This window comes from Emys orbicularis, chromosome 2 (assembly GCF_028017835.1).
Source record: "Emys orbicularis isolate rEmyOrb1 chromosome 2, rEmyOrb1.hap1, whole genome shotgun sequence".
Classification (NCBI taxonomy): domain Eukaryota; kingdom Metazoa; phylum Chordata; order Testudines; family Emydidae; genus Emys; species Emys orbicularis.
Window position 1 is genome coordinate 282404592 of NC_088684.1, and position 17420 is coordinate 282422011.

At 44.4% G+C, this 17420-nt stretch overlaps 1 protein-coding gene across 1 annotated transcript in view; it reads left to right on the forward strand.

Moving 5' to 3' along the window:
* Nucleotides 1-16927, forward strand: part of XRCC2 (X-ray repair cross complementing 2) — a 29346-nt gene extending 12419 nt beyond the window's left edge. Inside the window, exon 3 of the mRNA XM_065398788.1 lies at nt 14965-16927. Coding sequence (XP_065254860.1) covers nt 14965-15680 — 716 coding nt within the window. The 3' untranslated portion in view covers nt 15681-16927. The remainder of the gene's footprint in view (nt 1-14964) is intronic.
* The last annotated feature ends 493 nt before the right edge of the window (nt 16928-17420 follow it).

Sequence of the window (17420 nt, forward strand, 5' to 3'; positions counted from 1 at the left end):
CTTTTCAATGCTGCTGCAAGCCCTGGTGGATCACAAGGGACGTTTCACCAACATCAACGTGGGATGGCCGGGAAAGGTACATGATGCTCGCGTCTTCAGGCACTCTGCTCTGTTTCGAAAGCTGGAGGAAGGGACTTTCTTCCCGGACCAGAAAATAACCGTTGGGGATGTTGAAATGCCTATCGTGATGCTTGGGGACCCAGCCTACCCCTTAATGCCATGGCTCATGAATCCGTACACAGGCAGCCTGGACAGGAGTCAGGACCTGTTCAACTACAGGCTGAGCAAGTGCCGAATGGTGGTGGAATGTGCATTTGGACGTTTAAAAGCGCGCTGGCGCAGCTTACTGACTCGCTCAGACCTTAGCGAAAAGAATATCCCCATTGTTATTGCTGCTTGCTGTGCGCTCCACAATATCTGTGAGAGTAAGGGGGAGACATTTATGGCGGGGTGGGAGGTTGAGGCAAATCGCCTGGCCGCTGATTACGCGCAGCCAGACACCAGGGCGGTTAGAGGAGCACAGCAGGGCATGGTGCACATCAGAGAAGCTTTGAAAACGAGTTTTGTGACTGGCCAGGCTACGGTGTGAAACTTCTGTTTGTTTCTCCTTGATGAACCCTCTGCCCCCCCCCCACCCGGTTCACTCTACTTCCCTGTAAGCCAACCACCCCACCCTCCCCTCCCCCCTTCGAGCACCACTTGCAGAGGCAATAAAGTCATTGTTACTTCACATTCATGCATTCTTTATTAATTCATCACACAACTAGGGGGATAATGGCAAAGGTAGCCCGGGATGGGTGGGGGAGGAGGGAAGGAAAAGGACACACTGCAGTTTAAAACTTTAACTCTTATTGAAGGCCAGCCTTCTGATGCTAGGGCAATCATCTGGGGTGGAGTGACTGGGTGGCCAGAGGCCCCCCCACCGTGTTCTTGGGCGTCTGGGTGAGGAGGCTATGGAACTTGGGGAGGAGGGCTGTTGGTTACACAGGGGCTGTAGCGGCGGTCTCTGTTCCTGCTGCCTTTCCTGCAGCTCAACCATACGCTGGAGCATATCAGTTTGATGCTCCAGCAGCCGGAGCATCGACTCTTGCCTTCTGTCTGCAAGCTGACGCCACCTATCATCTTCAGCCCGCAACTTGCTCTGTTCATCCCGCGATTCAGCACGCCACCTCTCCTCTCGTTCATATTGTGCTTTTCTGTAGTCTGACATTGACTGCCTCCACGCATTCTGCTGTGCTCTGTCAGCGTGGGAGGACATCTGGAGCTCTGTGAATATGTCATCCCGCGTCCTCCGTTTTCTCTTTCTAATCTTCACTAGCCTCTGTGAAGGAGAAACATTTGCAGCTGGTGGAGGAGAAGGGAGAGGTGGTTAAAAAAGACACATTTTAGAGAACAATGGGTACACTCTTTCACGTTAAATTTTGCTGTTCACATTACACAGCACATGTGCTTTCGTTACAAGGTCGCATTTTTCCTCTTATATTGAGGGCCTGCCGGTTTGGTGTGAGAGATCACTCACGCAGTGCCAGGCCACAGATTTCGGCTTGCAGGCAGCCATGGTAAGACACAGTCTTTTGGCTTTTTTAACCTTCTTAACATGTGGGAATGGTTTCAAACAGTAGCGCTCTCATTTCCCATACCAAGCACCCGTTGGGTTGGCCATTTAAAATGGGTTTGCAATGTAAAAGGAGGGGCTGCGGTTTCCGGGTTAACATGCAGCACAAACCCAACTAACTCCCCTCCCCCCCACACCCAATTCTCTGGGATGATCACTTCACCCCTCCCCCCCCACCGCGTGGCTAACAGCGGGGAATATTTCTGTTCAGCAGAGCAGGAACGGGCACCTCTGAATATCCCCTTAATAAAATCGCCCCATTTCAACCAGGTGACCGTGAATGATATCACTCTCCTGAGGATAACAAAGAGCGATAAGGAATGGATGTTGTCTGCATGCCAGCAAACACCGGGACCATACGCTTCCATGCTTTGTTATGCAATGATTCCAGACTACGTGCTACTGGCCTGGCGTGGTAAAGTGTCCTACCATGGCGGACGGGATAAGGCAGCCCTCCCCAGAAACCTTTTGCAAAGGCTTTGGGAGTACATGAAGGAGAGTTTTCTGGAGATGTCCCTGGAGGATTTCCGCTCCATCCCCATACACGTTAACAGACTTTTCCAGTAGCTGTACTGGCCGCGATTGCCAGGGCAAATTAATCATTAATCATTAAACACGCTTGCTTTTAAACCATGTGTAATATTTACAAAGGTACACTCACCAGAGGTCTCCTGTGTGCCCTCAGGGGATGGGAGCACGCCTTGGGTGAGTTCAGGGGTTACTGGTTCCAGGTCCAGGGTGATAAACATATCCTGGCTGTTGGGGAAACCGGTTTCTCCGCTTCCTTGCTGCTGTGAGCTATCTACATTATCTCCATCCTCATCTTCCTCGTACCCCGAACCCGCTTCCCTGTGTGTTTCTCCAGTGAGGGAGTCATAGCACACTGTTGGGGTAGTGGTGGCTGCACCCCCTAGAATGGCATGCAGCTCCGCGTAGAAGCGGCATGTTTGCGGCTCTGCCCCGGACCTTCCGTTTGCTTCTCTGGCTTTGTGGTAGGCTTGCCTTAGCTCCTTAATTTTCACGCGGCACTGCTGTGCGTCCCTGTTATGGCCTCTGTCCTTCATGGCCTTGGAGACCTTTTCTAACATTTTGCCATTTCGTTTACTGCTTCGGAGTTCAGCTAGCACTGATTCATCTCCCCATATGGCGAGCAGATCCCGTACCTCCCGTTCTGTCCATGCTGGAGCTCTTTTGCGATCCTGGGACTCCATCACGGTTACCTGTGCTGATGAGCTCTGCGTGGTCACCTGTGCTCTCCACGCTGAGCAAACAGGAAATGAAATTCAAACGTTCACGGGGCTTTTCCTGTCTACCTGGCCAGTGCATCTGAGTTGAGAGTGCTGTCCAGAGCGGTCACAATGAAGCACTGTGGGATAGCTCCCGGAGGCCAATAACGTCGAATTCTGTCCACACTACCCCAATTCCGACCCCCTAAGGCCGATTTTATCGCTAATCCCCTCGTCGGAGGTGGAGTAAAGAAACCGGTTTAAAGGGCCCTTTAAGTTGAAAGAAAGGGCTTTGTCGTGTGAACGTGTCCAGGCTTAATTCGAATTAACGCTGCTAAAGTCGACCTAAACACGTAGTGTAGACCAGGCCTTAGCCATGTTACCATGCCATATATGTGAATTATTTCATAAACATCTTCACAGAAAATTGTATTTATTTTTTAGCATTTTATTAAATTAGCTATGCTTTTTCTCGTTTTCATTGTATTTGAAACAGAACAATATGTACTGTAATGTTTAAATAAATTATACATGATTCCATTATAGGCAACCAAGTATTCATAATGAATAGTCAGAGCATCATAAAATAGAAGCAACGAACGTTTGGAGCTGTAGTGATATTCCAGCCACTGTTCCTAATCATGAGGGAATTGTGCCTTTAAGGATACATCAGCACATTACATAATACTGTACTGTATTCCTAAATAGTGGAAATGGCATGAGCTTTAAAAATAATCTTCCACTACTGCCAATCAAGTTTCTCTCTACCACCTTTGAATATCAAGCTTAGGTGTGGGTGTAAATGTACAGCTCTGATTTTCAGCTTTAATATGACACCCAAAATTAATTTGAAGTAAACATTTCCTCCCCCTACCTTCACTTGCAAAAAGTAGAGAATAGTGACAGCCTCTGCCCAATTTCCTAAATGACTAACCTATCATTGTCACAAAACATCTGATAGTGTGAAAGCTGCAACAGCCTATAGTTAAGGCTACGATTTAGTCACGAGTATTTTTAGTAAAAGTCATGGACAGGTCACGGGCAAGAAACAAAAAGTCACAGCCCCTGACCTCTCCATGGCTTGTACTATAAATATCCCTAACTAAATCTTAGGTGCTGGGGCGGGAGCACTCCAGCGGGCGCTGACGCTGCTCTGGGAGGGGACGGCCCGGGGCCCTGCCACTGCTGCTCCAGGCAGGGGACAGTCCAGGGCCCCGTTGCTGCTGCTCCGGGTGGGGGGTGGCCCAGGGCATCACTTCTCTGGGGCAGTGCCCGGGACCAGCTGCTGGCCCCGGGCCGCCTGAGCAGCGGCCGATGCAGCTGGCCCTGGGGTCAGCTGCATTGGCCGCTGCAGAAGTCACAGAGATCCTGGAAAGTCATGAAATCTAACCTCCGTGAAGGACTTGTAGCCTTACCTATAGAATAATACACATCACCACCACTACCACTAAGTGTGATAATAGCCTGACTTGAATTATCTACTGGGCTGCAGTGCAATGGAATAGTTCTACCAGCATTTGCTAATTAGTAATACTTAAGACATCATTTCTGCTGTGTGCTTTCTGAGATAGGATGGCTAGAATTAAGCACAGTATTCTAGGTGAGAACATACCATCTATTTATATAATAGCATTTGAGGGTATGTCTATACAGCAACATACATCCGGGCTTGAGCCTGGGCTCAAGCCTAACTCCCTTTACATGCACACACCAATTATGCTACCCTAGGGCTTAGACCTAGGGTCCCAGGACCCTGCAGGTCCCGGAAGTCCTTTGGATGTATCCCAGTGTTCTCAGCAGCAGAGCAGCAGCGTTGTAGGCAGGCAGTGCAGTGGCCGGAAGCACCATTACTGCCTTCCTGTTCCAGCTCCTCCTTGCTGCTGCATGGAGTTTGCCTGGAGCAGGGAGCAAAGCTGACAGGCAGGAGGTAACTTCTGGCCACCGGGATGTTGGAAGTCATCCCTCACCCAGCACTACAGCTCCCCTTCCCTTCAGGGGACCTCTTGGTCCCACTCCGGTCTCTGGCCCTTGCTCCTGGGCCAGTGACACCCAGATCTTTTTCCCTGTATGATTACAGATAATTAGAACCAATCTGTACTTATGAATAGTCCAGGGTATTCTTTACAGTGTGCAGCAACTTGAATTCAACAGTACTGAATTTCATCTGACATCAGGCTGCTCAATCACCTAGCTCTGATAGGGCCTCAATCTCTAGTCTTGATTGATCTAATTAGCTTTGTGTCATCTGGAAACTTTGCCATGCCATCAGCACATTTTTTCATGTTGCTGTTCATCTACATGGGACTATTAGTAAATATTAGGCATCACTAGTCCTAACATGGAAACCTTCTGTTAACCTCCTTCCATATTAAACTGGCCATTTATTCCTGCTCTGTATCTTAGTCTATGACTTTACAGTACTTCTTATCCCATAGTTATTTCCCCTCTTTTAGAGCACTTTGAGATCTACTGACAAAAATATAACAGGTGGTATTAGGTAGTATTAATATTTATTACTTTGTTTCCTTAACAGTCTCTTGTGAGAGACTTTGTCAAAGATTTTTTGAAAGTCCAGTTGTCAGCCAGTTCTCCTTCCTCTGTTGTGTCATGGTTTGCTTGCTCTGATCCGCAAGGGTGAACTTCCTCCACTTATCTTACTCAAGCAGCCCAGTCACTAACTTCGTGAAAATCTAAATTTACAAATTATGCTATAAAGGGCTCTCATTACATAGTGGTTCTTATTGCGGGCAGCTTCTTTGATAATCACAAAGGCACAGAAGTTCCCTGCTCCTTCAAGTTTTTTTACAGTCCAAAGTGCACTTGTTTTGAGAGAATGGGTGTTAACTTCAAAGTCCAATTCAGACATAAGTCGTACCTAACAGTATCCAACAAACTTCAGAGTGAGTTTAAATAAGATGTCTTGTCCTTAGATTAAAACCAGTAAACCCTCGGAGAAACTTTTAGAATAGATTTTCATGAAACTTACCATTTTTATGTAATTAAACTTTTTGGAAGCATTTATCAGGTCATAACGGTCCCCAATGCTTGCTGAGAACTCTTCCCCCAGAGCAGGGCTTTACAGAAGGTAACTTTATATGAATACACACAAAAACGAAAACATCTTTTAAACTGACAAAACCAAATATTTACTTCATAGAATAACTTTTAATTTTCTTAAACTCACCACTGAGAACAGTGAAACAGTGCTATCCCCTACTTCACCTAAACCATTGTGTAGCATTGTTGTGTGCTTTTTGAACAAGCTGTATTTCACTTCAGAGATGGATGAAACAACTCTTAATGTTTAATTGACAAATCCAGTAACTGAGCAACATTCAAAATTGCCATTGAAGGCAATGGAAGACTTGTGCAGAAGCCAATGGCAGGACCGAGCCTATATTTTGTAAAGCACTTTTCAGGAAAAGACAAATTAGTTCTAAAATATTTCAAAGGCTTAGAGAAGGAGCTGGAGGAAATGACACCACCCAGCATATTTGAAAGGACTTCTTCATGCCAGGTTCATATTGTAACAGGGTTCTGTGATTGTGGTCATGTCCTCAGCACAGTATATGTGACACAACAGAATAACAGGTGCCTGAAAGTAGCAGTGTTAAATATTGCGAACTCTGAATAGGAGAGGAAAGTGAGGATTTATTTAATATACTGAATAGTCCTTGCCCTTAGTCTAGCAAGGGGTATTCAGCACAAACAAACAAACCCTGACTGTCTCCCAGGCCCTTCCATATAATTTTGGAAACATCAAAAATTGAGAAAAATAGAACTCCAGTTTGAAAAGACACTGCTGAATTTCACATGGAGAGAGAGTTTTCATGTGCGGCTGAAGTGGATAGAACTGTCACATCATGTGTAAATTACCTCTAACACTTCCAGTGTGTGAAGCAAGAGTCTCAATTCACTGCTTCTTCCCTTGTCCCAACTTCTCCATGATAGTCTGTGTACTTGTGAACAATAATAGCCTATGAAAGTTGAGTAATGACTTGAAAAACCCTATTAACTCAGACAGGCACAAACATATTGGAGCAAAGCTGCAATTAATTCTCTGCTCTTGCCTTCCTCTGGAAAGCTCTTACCCCATTTACACTTGCCTTGGTCATGGAAATGCAAAGCTTGCTGCAGTTACAGTTGTGCAATTCTAATTCTGCCAGAGTAGAGCAGTTAAATGTCCACCTTACTGAATATGCTTTTACCATAATAGGTGAAGCCCTACATGGAATTAGCATACACCATAAAAAGAGAATAGTAGCTTTCTAAAATGAAAAAGAGAGCAATTAATAAATAAGTTAACTTTTATCTTCCTCTGATGTAAGACTGAATTTTTAGGTGTCCTGCATGTGTATCTGACAAAAGAACCACCTCCCTACTAATGGGTTATACTTTCTAGTTTGTCTTTTTAACACTTCCTTGCATTCGGTAGTGTGTTTTTAATTATTATTTCAATTGTGGATGAAGCAGAATTTTCCAAGTAGGTTGCATCTGCCTGCAAAGAGAAAAATCCCCACCTCAGATGGCAGAAGAGTAGCTTCCTAGCTCCCCTGCAATCTGCAATTCCATCTTCCCAAAAGATGCAGTTTCATATTGCAAGCACTGTCTGAGAAAATATGTAATAAATCATAGAATTATAGAAATGTAGGACTGGAAGGGACCTTGTTAACTTATCTAGTCCAGTCCCCTGCACTGAGGCAAGGTAATCTGCTGACTTTCCCGTTGTCAGTCACAGGTACAACATCACTAGCTAGTGAAGGGGAACAAGCACATTGCATACCTGAAACACTACAGGCCTGTCGATGCTACAAAAATAGACATGTCTAAACATGACAGTGACATGTAACATGTTTTTTCTTCCCTGTGTTATCTCCATTTTTATTTTTTCTTTGTATATTTATCAGAAATAAAAGTACAGTCTTAGTCTATTATGTAGCAGCCTCCTCTTCAAGCCCTATCCACCTGTAATGACAGAGGTGCTGCCAGTCAGTGTTGTCCAGTTGCCAATCTTTCATCAATAGCAATTTCTTTAACACTAAGTCCTTGTCTATATGGGGGGGCGGTGTTTAGTTTGCACACCAACTAGTACGCCATACTAAGAGCATGCACTCGGGATAGCTGTGTCTTTTTTCAGTTTGCATCATTGTGTATACATGCCTGGGGTTTGGTGCATAGAATATCAGGGTTGGAAGGGACCCCAGGAGGTCATCTAGTCCAACCCCCCATACTAAGCATATGGCAGTCTAGGATGGTATCCCATGGTCCTTTGCTTCGTTGCTGACCTATGTGCATTCTGGGATTTTTCTCACTGCACATTGTGAGATGAATAGAGGAAGCCAGTGGAATATTAGGACTTGGGGTGAAATTCAAAGTATCCCATGATTCTGCTGTCTCCACCTCATGCTTCCTCTCTGTCTGGGCAAGCTAGCACCATTTTAAATTGCTGTCTGTTGGTCAGCATGGACCAACAATGCATCTTGCAGCTTTGGTGGCAACCCCAAATATACAGAGGCTGTTTGGGCTTTTTTTGAGCTGTTGAAGCTACAGGGCTTTGGCTTTGGACTTCACCCACTGCACCACTGAGCAGATGATGTGGCGGCAGTAGCAGCTCCTCCAGTAGCAACAGCAGTGTTGGCAGAAGATGGAGGATGAGGAAGATGACAACAATCAACTGCAAGTACGTGAGCTCTTTCTGGAGCAGCTTCACATGGGGCAGCATCATTTCTAGACTCAGAAATCCAGTGTTGATTGGTGGGAAAGGATCATTCTGCAGACCTGGGGTGACCAGCAGTGGCAAGAGAATTTCAGAATGGAAAAGGTAACCTTTTTTCAGATCTGTGCTGAACTAGCACTGGCGCTGCAGTGGCAGTGTACCAACATGTGGTAACACAGATCATTTGAGAAGTGGATCACCGGTGCCATCTGGAAGCTGGCCACCCTGAACGTTACCAGTCCATAGCCAATGAATTCAGCATAGTGGCCCCAACAGTCGATCTCCCTGTCATGCAGGTGTGTGGTGCCATGCATAAGGTAAGGTACTGTTGCACCAGGTTATAAAGCTTGGTAATGCTCAAGAGATTATTGATGGCTTTGCACAACGGCGGATGTGTCACTCAATAATTGCCTGTTCTGTTCATTCGCTCTGAAGCACCTGGCATTGGCCACTGTTGGAATACAGGATACCATTGGTCTGATCCAGCATAGCCATTCTTATGTTCTTATGCATACATGGGGCTCCCAAACTGTACTGTGCCAGTTGATGGGACCCATGTGCCTGTTTTCCCCCACACACCAGGGCTCTGAGTTTACAAACAGAAAGGGGAATTTCTCCATGGTGCTCCAAGGCTAATTGACCACCATGGCAGGTTCATAACATAAATGCGGGATGGTCTGGAAGGGTCCACAATGCTAGGATCTTTCGCAACTCAGCTCTATTGACCGTAATGAATATAGGAGACTTTGCCCCCAGGATCACTGTGGACAATAATGGAGTGGAGGTTGGTTTGATTATCCTGGGAGACCCAGCATATCCTCTGCTTCCCTGGCTAGTGAAGCTGTTCACAGACCACGTGGACAAAAGGAAGGAACTGTTTAACTATAACCTCAGAAGTTGCAGAATGACAGTGGAGTGTGCATTTGGCTGTCTATAAGGAAGGTGGTGCTGTTTGTGGAATAAGTTGGAAGCCTCAGAAAAAACCTTGCCTAAAATTACAGCTGCATGTAGTATTTTGCACAGAATTTGTGCGAGTAAGGGAGAAAGGCTTAACGATGGGTGGGAGGCTGAGGTGTAGAGACTTGCTCAGCAGTCTGAGCATCCAGCAAGGCATCGACTAGAAAACGGAAACAGCCTGGGCAATACTGTCAGGGATGCCTATTGCTCTTTCTTCGAGTCTCAAGCCTGAAATTGGGAGCGGGGAGGAATGGTTTATGAGCACTGCAGTGTCTTTTATGGGTGGTAGAAGTGGAACATCGTGCCACTCATTATTTTGTCTTATGCCTGTATCTTTATATTTATGCAAAATTAACAGTTTTTCTGTGTACCCTTCATTGCAGACGCTTTCTGAATACCTTTTTTTAATTAAACAACAATTTAGTATGTGACAACCAGAAATAAACCTTTAATTAGAACAACAATGAAACACAGCTTTAAAATGAGGCCGTGCATTAGAGGGCAGCACACAATAGCATGGGGGAGCAAAGAGAGGTTCCAATTCATAGATGAGTAAACGCCCTGCCTCTGCCTCTTCTTGTTCTTCTCCGTTCTGGTGTCGAGTATCAGGGCTCAAAGTTTTTGGGCTGTTAGATGGCTCGAAAGAGCTGGGCTCCCAAGTGCAATTGTTCTTGCTGTCATGAGCTTGGGATAGGGAAATAAATGGCAGTGGGATTAGGAAGGGAACTTACGATGGTGTTCCCAGTACCAGTATTGTCCAGGGCTGCAGAACATGGCTGCGTCCTGGTTGAGGGCACTGGATTGTTTGTGTGTCCACTAGCAGCATGCACTGCAGCAGAGCATTCTGCTTCTGTATTACCCTCCAGGAGTTTCCTCGGCATGTCCCTGTCTTTCTCTGCAGTGTCTTTAGCCATAGCAACACTGTCTCTAGCCACTTTACAGCTCTCTCTGGATAGCTCCATGTCTTTTTCTCTCTGACCTCAAATGCAACCTTCAGCTCACCATTGGTTTCAAGCTTTTGGGGAGAGTCTGCAGTGAGGTTTGCAAACATTTCATCCTGAGTTTTCTTTCCTCCTCAAGGTGGCTTCTCCACCACTGGCAATTTTTAAATCAAGATTGGATGTTTTGTTTAAAAGATCAGCTCTGGGAATTATTTTGGTGAAAGTCTGTGGCCTGTGTTATACAGGAGGTGAGACTAGATGATCACAATGGTCTTTTCTGGCCTTGGAATCTATGAAAGTTAGCCAGCCGCTCAGCCATTGATAACTCCCTGTCCTTCAGTGTCTGCCTGCTGCAGGTGCCATTGCAGGGAGTAGGGTTAAAAAACAAGTGGTTATTGTTCATATTCCAAAGAGGCTATGATAGCTTTTAACATCTATTTCTCATTTCCCCTCCCTAAGATTCTTTCCAGTCTTGGGTGGACTTCAGAGATGGTAAGTGGTGTGTGCATGGGGGCTAGTTTGGGATTTTTGAGAGTGCAATGTATGCTCTTTGGGTTTGTAGTTGTGCCCTGAAGGCTGTGGGGGGTTGGGAATTATGGCTGCGTTTGTAGTTAGGTAGGCTGTGCCTTGCGGGTGCTTATGCAGTGTTGGAGGAGTAAGCAGGGGACATCTGGAGGCAAATATCTATGCCCACATCTTGAATACTGTGTGCAGATGTGATTGCCCCATCTCAAAAAAGATATATTGGAATTGGAAAAGGTTCAGAAAAGGGCAACAAAAAGTATTAGGGGTATTTAGCAGCTGCCATATGAGGAGAGATTAATAAGACTGGGACTTTTCAGCTTGGAAAAGAGACAGCGAAGGGGAGATATGATTGAGGTCTATAAAATCATGACTGGTATAGAGAAAGTAGATAAGGAGAAATGAGAAGTAGTAAACATCTACTAACACAAGAACTAGGGGTCACCAAATGAAATTAATAGGCAGCAGGTTTAAAACAAATAAAAGGAAGTATTGCTTCACACAACGCAGTCAACCTGTGGAACTCCTTGCCAGAGGATGTTGTGAAGGCCAAGACTATAACAGGGTTCAAAAAAGAACTAGATAAATTCATGGAGGATCGGTACATCAATGGCTATTAGCCAGGATGGGCAGGAATGGTGTCCCTAGCCTCTGTTTGCCAGAAGGTGGGAATGAGCGACGGGATGGATCACTTGATGATTACCTGTTCTGTTCATTCCCTCTGGGGCACCTGGCACTCGCCACTGTCGGAAGACAGGATAATGGGCTAGATGGACCCTTGGTCTGACCCATTAGGGCCATTCTTATTTTCTTATGTTCAAACGGGACAGTAATCCCCTCTGCATCCCTATTAGGCTGTCCTGACTCTGGACGACGTTACACTGAGGCAGGTGCAAAGAATGGTCTTATTCAGAGGGGCAAAGGGCAGACCATCAAGACAGAAGCTGATTGCTTGGCTGATCCACTTACCATTTTGGAAAAGGGACAGTGTGGCTGAGGGAGGCTGGAGCTGGAGACTCAGAAAAGCTCGCAGCTCACATCTTACAAAAATGGCTGCAGTGTGTGGCACCTAGAACAGAAGTTTGCACAGCAGTATGATAGGGAAATAAATGGCATCTGAGAGCATGGCAGTGGGGGTACAGCAGGGAAATTATGATGGTGTTCCCAGTACCCTGTATTGTCCAGTAGCTGCACTGGACTTGCGTGCTGAGGGTCCCTCCATAGGATCGGCCTCCTGAGTCCCAGGCTGGGTTTTTGACTGGGAATCAGGCTCACTTTCTACACAGCTGCTCTCATGGTCTGGAGTACCAAAGAAATCCTGGCTTCTATGGATAGCTCTTCACTGCCCTCCTCATGTCCCTCATCCAATGCCTCGTGCTGCTTGTCCTTGGGGGAGAGGTGCAGGGACCACAGCCTCCTTGGGTTCAGTAGTGGTGTAATCACATAATATCTTGTCCAACTTCTTAAAAAATAGACAGGTTACATTTCCATGGCTGGACCGCTTCTTGGCATCCTACTTTTAAAGTAAGCTTTCTTGAGCTGTTTGATCTTTATCTGGCACTGCTCAGTGTCCCAGTTGTGACCTGTGGACATCTGACTAGCAGTGTCCACAAACATATCTTTATTGCAGAGGCTGGCCTCAAGAGCTTATTGCCCCAGTTCTGCTCCTCAGATGGCAGTGAGTCTCAGCACAGCTCGAAACAGATGCTTGAGGCATGTTGTAAAGGCTGTGAGAGTAATATTGCTATAATGCCAATAATATTGGAATCCAGGAGCAAATGGGGCGATCCTGGTACTGTGCCAGCTTTTAAACTGGAGCGGGGACATCTGGTCAACTTCACCCCATAGCAGTGGAGAGCACACAGGTGCACAGACAGGTCAGTAATGGGCGCTGCAGAGCAATGTGGGATAGCAGTTGGATGACTGCCAAAGTAACGTGCAACATCATTGCATCCACATGAACAATAGATCACACTAATTTGCATCAAACTTAATACACTTAATACAAAGAGGACTCCAGAGTTTGTGATAAATACAGAGCTAGTGCACTCTAAGGAATTGCGTCATGTACGAAGGCATTTTCGGACCAGACCAACTTGAGTTAGTGTAGACTAAACTCCTTTGTATAGACAAGCCTTAATTAACAGCAGGTGAAACTTAATTGTGTGTTTGCGGTGGGAGGGGGAATAGAAAAAGGAAATTACTTGTTCATGTGCAGTCATCAGTAGCATATAGTTGTTAAACTATTAGCCACAAAATGGATTTTTCATGTGAAATGTGATTTTAGTTTCTATTTTATCACATATTGCATTAACCATTGTAGTAATCATTGTAGTACATACTGATAAAGCAGCATGAAGAATTGTATTTTGCAGGGTTTAATTAGACATCAAAATTAGGCAAAATAATGCAAATGTACTGTTGGGGATTTTGGGGTGAAAAGTCAAAACTCGGTTGTTCTTTTTAATTTCTTTTAGGAGATCTCTTTATTTTATGTTTTAGTACTGAATACCATTGACATGCATCATCAGTTGAATCTGTGATGTATGTTCCCTGCTTCTTTCAGGGGGCTGACTGGGACAGGAATGGGAGAAGGGAGTGTTCTACATTTGTTCTACTTGTCAAAACAACAAGAAGCCACAGAGCTCCCTGGGCCAAAAGGAAGAATTGGCTTCTTTTCAGGAGTTCTGATAAGGATGTAGCAATCTGGTTTAACAGTAACAAGTACAGTGATTCTCAAACTTTTCTTTTGTTACTGGTGACCCCTTTCACATAGCAAGCCTTGGAGTGCGACACCTCCCACCCACCTTGTCATAACTATAAAGGGAAGGGTAACAGCCCTCCTGTGTACAATACTATAAAATCCCTCCTGGCCAGAGACTCCAAAATCCTTTTACCTGTAAAGGGTTAAGAAGCTCAGCTAACCTGGCTGACACCTGACCCAAAAGACCAATAAGGGGACAAGATACTTTCAAATCTTGGTGGGGGGGAAGGCTTTTGTTTGTGCTCTTTGTTTTGGGGGGAGTTCGCTCTTGGGGCTAAGAGGGACCAGACATCAATCCATGCTCTCCAAATCTTTCTGAACAAGTCTCTCATATTTCAAACTTGTAAGTACAGCCAGGCAAGGCGTGTTAGTTTTATCTTTGTTTTCTCAACTTGTAAATGTACCTTTTGCTAGGGTGTTTACCTCTGTTTGCTGTAACTTTGAACCTAAGGCTAGAGGGGGTTCCTCTGGGCTCTTTAAGTTTGATTACCCTGTAAAGTTCTTTTCCATCCTGATTTTACAGAGATGATTTTTACCTTTTTCTTTAATTAAAAGCCTTCTTTTTAAGAACCTGATTGAGTTTTCCTTGTTCTAAAATCCAAGGGGATTGATCTGGACTCACCAGGAATTGGTGGGGGGAATGATTAATTCCTCCTTGTTTTAAGATCCAAGGGGTTTTGGATCAGTGTTCACCAGGGAGTTGGTGGAAGAGTCTCTCAAGGCTACCCAGGGAAGGGAGTTAGCCCATTAGGAGTGGTGGCAGCGGACCAGATCTAAGCTGGTAGTTAAGCTTAGAGGTTTTCATGCAGACCCCAACATCTGTACCCTAAAGTTCAGAGTGGGGAAGGAGCCTTGACACACCTAATAAATTAAAAACACGTTTTTATATATTTAACACCATTATAAATGCTGGAGGCAAAGTGGGGTTTGGGATGGAGGCTGACCGCTCACAACCCCCCTTGTAATAGCCTCATGACCCCTTGAGGGGTCCCGACCCCCAGTTTGAGAACCCCTGAACTAGTAGATGTAGATCAAGGGGGCTCAAAATACTCTTCTGGACTTTTTTTTTCTGAAGCAATGAGCACTTTCAGCTGTCAATGCGCGCTAGCAGCTCCCAATGAAGTAAAATCAGGTCAGTAAACCTTGAAAATGGAGCACATGTTGCTTACAAACTATCTCATGTGCTTGTTTTTTTAAATTTTGTTTTCTTTTTTTATTCTCAGGAGATGTCGTTGAATTCCATGGTCCAGAAGGAACAGGAAAAACAGAAATGCTTTATTACCTGATAGCCCGCTGTGTCCTTCCAAAATCGGGAGGAGGCCTAGAAGTAGAAGTCATGTTCATTGATACAGACTACCATTTTGACATGCTTCGCCTAGTTACCATTCTTGAACACAGACTGTCCCAAAGCACAGAAGAAATGATCAAACAGTGCCTTGGAAGGCTTTTCCTGGTTAACTGCAATAGCAGCACCCAGTTGCTTCTCACTCTTTACTCTCTAGAAAACAAGTTTTGTGCTCACCCTTCTCTCTGCATTGTGATTTTAGATAGTATATCCGCTTTTTATTGGATAGATAGAAGCAATGGAGGCGAGAGCTTTAACATTCAGGAGATGAATCTGAAGAGATGTGCTGAATTTCTTGAGAAGCTAGTAAGGGAGCATCATTTGGTCCTGTTTGCAACAACACAAACGATTATGCAGAAATCTTCAAACTCCATGGAAAGCTCCATTCCTTTAAAACTTCACTGTGAAGCTGATGTAGAGTATAGGCCTTATCTTTGTAAATCATGGCAACAAATGGTAACCCACAGAATATTTTTCTCTAAGCAAAGTAATTTTAGCAGTAGCAAAGCGTTTTCGATTGTTTCTTGTCACACCAAAAAAAAACATGTCATAAAATGTTCATTCAGTGTTGCAGAATGTGGAGTTCAGTTTTAACTTCAGTCTGTCTCTAAAACTGTAGTAAATCTTGGCCCATCACAGTCTACTTAGCTTTACTTTAAGTAGTTTAAAAAAAAAATCTTTTAACCTATTTTATTATCTCAGATTGTTAATTAATTTTGTCACCCACATTTAAACGTCTTAAACTCAGTAAACGGCAGAGGAGTTTAAAGCTTTGAATTTCTGCAGAAGGTCAGCTTAAACTAGAGGAGAATGTTGAAACTGCTTGTATGTGGTTGATGCATAAAGAGATTAAATCAAGAAGACTAAAAGTTTAGGGCATCTTTAATTCCTAATATACTTATGTAATGTAACATAGAGGGTATACAACCAAATGCACTGACTTCAGCTCTGTGTCATAACCATCTTCCAGCGACTTATGCTAGTGATTGTGTTTAGGCAAATGTTAGCTCTTTGTAAATATTGGTCTTAATTCACTCCCATTAGCATGGGACTATACACTGCATACATCCTGTGTCAGCAGGCACAGTTACACCCAAGGGAATGGAGGGATTCATCTCCTGCAGGGAAAGGTATGTAGTGTTGGTCAGGGTGGTCCTAGCCAGCACTGCCCATTTGTGGAGTGTCACATGCTGGGGGAATAGGGATTATGGCTGTCACTGTTCTGCCAGCAGTCTACAAGCATCTGCAGCCCTCCCAAAGTTGAGGGACACAGGGCCATAGTTGACTGATCCTAGGAGGTCGCCCGAGGCCCCTGTAAGTTAGTGACAGACCTAGCAAGTAGTTAACATTTGAAAGGAAAAGGGCTAGAAACTTAATTTTTTTAAATAAAATTTCTAGCTCCCCTCCTCCCCCAAATCTGCAATGCCATATCTCTGGGTTTTATGGGCCAAAGGCTGTGGTTGCTCACAACCACAAGCAACGTGGTTTATGTTACAAGTTTTAGATCCTCATTTATTATTATCCCAGCCACTGTTTGGAAAATCAGTCTAGCTACAGAAATGCTCACCCAATTGTGTAAATACCTAACTTAGGGATCTCTTACTTTCAAATGTTCATCAGTCCACTACCCTATGTCTCCCTTTAGGTGTATCAGCTCTACAAAGCCAAGGGATTGCATGGACCATCATAATGCTAAAATGTATTCTCAAAAAGCTCCTCTACATTTCATTTTCTTTTGATCTAGGTTTTATATCATGTCCTCCAGTATTTGAGCATTCTTTGTACCATGCTATCTCCTGCACACTGTATTTTGATAAATAAAGACACACATGTATAAATCATATGATTTGAAAAAGGCAGAGGAGAAGACTCCTGGCTAAACAGCATATATTTCTTGGTGCACTTTATGTTCAAAGCCATGTGCATCAGTTAGTTTAGCAATCATACAATAAGTTCCTTATTGCATAATCTTTTAGAGGTATTGTTAAATGTTACTACCCTTTTACAACTGTTTCACCTGTGTGAAATGAATTTTCATCCAAGTATAGTTCCTAGCACTAAGGTATTACAATTACTAGTCTCAGAAGCCCAGAATTCTCAATAAAGAGAGACTGACGCATTTTCACTCCTAGAGAGGAAGTGGGTAGAGAATGGAAGATTGATGATAAGGAAAGCTTGCACACCTCCTGCCCCTAATGGTGGATAGAGAATGCTTTAGTTTCAATGGCTGTTAATTTTGGTTCCTTTAAATTAAATTAAATTAAATTAATGGAGATATCCCATCTCCTAGAACTGGAAGGGACCTTGAAAGGTCATCGAGTCCAGCCCCCTGCC